Source organism: Antrostomus carolinensis, unplaced genomic scaffold (assembly GCF_000700745.2).
Source record: "Antrostomus carolinensis isolate BGI_N321 unplaced genomic scaffold, ASM70074v2 scaffold38620, whole genome shotgun sequence".
Taxonomy (NCBI): domain Eukaryota; kingdom Metazoa; phylum Chordata; class Aves; order Caprimulgiformes; family Caprimulgidae; genus Antrostomus; species Antrostomus carolinensis.
In genome coordinates this window covers 1-2116 of record NW_010288357.1, presented here as the reverse complement: position 1 = coordinate 2116, position 2116 = coordinate 1, and the positions used below count along the sequence as shown (strand labels likewise).

Sequence of the window (2116 nt, the reverse complement as noted above, 5' to 3'; positions counted from 1 at the left end):
GAGGAGGAGGAAGGACGGCGGAGCGAGGCCAGCAGCGGCCCTGCCTGCCGAGTCAGGTGGGAGGCAGCGGCAGGACACAGAGAGCAAGGTGGGGAGGTGGAGGAGCAGCTCTCCGAGAGGGGGGGGATGGACTTTCTTGGTTGGTTGGTTGGTTTTTTTTTTTTTCCTTCTCCTCAGTCTGTCCCGGGGAGGGTCTCTAGCTGATTTTTTGGATCAGCTTCTCATCAGACAGGCAGTAGAGGCTGTTGATGGACAGGTCCGAGATGAAGTGCTCACAGGCTTTGCGGGTGATCTGTTTGCAACCTCGCAGGTCGATGAGGGTGACGTTGGAGATGCGGCGTAGGTAGAGCAAGGCCTGGTCCGTCAGCTTATTGCAGCCTGGGCGGGGGGGGAGATGAGAAGAAGAGTGAGCTGAACACCTCCACCAAGGCAGAGCTCAGCTCCCAACTCAGCCTCCGAGGAAGAGGAGGAGGAAGCTGCTTTACAATGGCAAGTCCAGGTAGGACAGAGCTTGTGGAGGGAGATCAGCTCGGTCCACCCAGAGCAGCGTACACACCTGCCATGTTGAGCTCGGTGAGGGAGTTGCGCGTGGAGGAGCCCACGGCCGTGAGGAGGTTGGCTGACTGGTCCGTAAGGTGGTTGCAGTGGCTGAGGTCGAGGCGGGAGAGCAGGGGCATGTGGCGGATGATCAGCCGCAGCGTGGCGTCGGTGATGTCCAGGCCGGCGAGCCGGAAATCGATCATGTTGCGGAGTTTGCTGCGATTGTCCTGACCTGCAAAAAGGAGAGGAGAAGCTGAGCTTGGACTATCTGCCTTGCTGAGTTGGGACATTACAGATCTGGCATCATCTCTCCTCTCCAAACACAGTATGTCCACCTCCTCCTGCTCCCCACCACCCCGTGGCAGCCTGGCCAACAGCTTACTGGGTTTGTCTGTCGGAGGCGTGAGTAAGTCCCGGATCTGAGGGTCCTTGATTCCTACTGCCCACCGAAGATCGAGGGTCCTGAGAAGGGGGCAGCTGGAGGTACTGAGAGCACAGACCGCAGACCAGGAACAGCCTGCTAAGATGAGGTCTTTCAGGCCTGTCAGGAGAAGGGAGAGAGGTAACAAGTCAAACGGGCTGGGTCAGCTCTGAGGCAGCTCAGATCTCAACCCTCTTTTCTCCAGGCACAGGAGGAAGCAGGTCCCCTCCCTGCCTGGGGTGGGACGGGGAGTTGGGTGCTCTGAAGAAGGAGAGATTAACACACAGCCCTGAGAAACCATGTCACCATCAGCTGCTTTGCTGGGTGACACAATCCAGGCACCCAGGAGTTTTCAAGCAGGGTGCAGAGCCCGTCTCTCACCGTGGTCCAGCCAGCAGGAAGCAGGTTGGTGGCAGAGGCAGGGACCCCTCCCCAGCCCACGCTCACCTGGCAGCCTGTTGACGAGCCACGTAAGCTGTTTTTTGGAGATATTGGTCCAGCTGAGGTCCAGGCTGACCGGCTGTCTCTTGATGATACCGCTCAGCGCCTGGGGGGTGATGGACTTGCACCTGCTCAAATCTATCTTTGTCCACAATCTCTTGTCACAGCACCTGGGGACAAGGACAAAGAGGAAAGTTAAGCCCTGAGAACCTCATGGGACAAGAGATGGCCAGCAGGTCGCCTGGCTTCAGGGAGGAGCCCAGCCCTGGCATGGCCACAGCACAAAGCTGCTTCGCCTGGTTTCTCCAGGTTTCCTCAAACACGTGGGGACATTGCTGAGCATGTCTGGCCACCCAGGGATGTCCACAAACAGCCCCAGAAGGGTTCTGCTGCCACGTAACAAGGCTCTGAGTCACAGCTGCCTGCTTGTCCCCTCCTGGGTGCTCCTCCTGCCAGGGCAAAGATCTTTACAGCATCCTCACTCCCAGCAGGAGAAACGCTCAGCCTGGTCCCACCCCACGGCCTCGGCAGCGCTCACTGCTTCACCAGGAGCTGTGACAGTGGTGGCAGAAACTCCTCCTCTCCCATGGGAGCCTGGGGAGACCCAAGACCTGATGGCAGCTCAGCTGTGTCCCTGAAGGTGCCACACTGGTGGCAGGTGAGGGGACAGTCTCCTCCAACCACACCATTCCCACCAGCTGCTGATCAAAGCGG

The 2116-nt window shown here is 58.9% G+C and overlaps 1 protein-coding gene across 1 annotated transcript; it reads right to left on the bottom strand.

Annotated features, from left to right (window-relative positions):
* Positions 1–196: 196 nt before the first annotated feature.
* LOC104523757 (lysine-specific demethylase 2A-like) lies at positions 197–1572 on the bottom strand (the record flags this gene model as incomplete). Its single annotated transcript, XM_010166447.1, has 4 exons — positions 197–378; positions 557–772; positions 923–1081; positions 1409–1572. Coding segments are annotated over 4 exons (721 nt in total), but the record flags the coding sequence as incomplete, so codon positions are not given.
* Between the last annotated feature and the right edge of the window lie 544 nt (positions 1573–2116).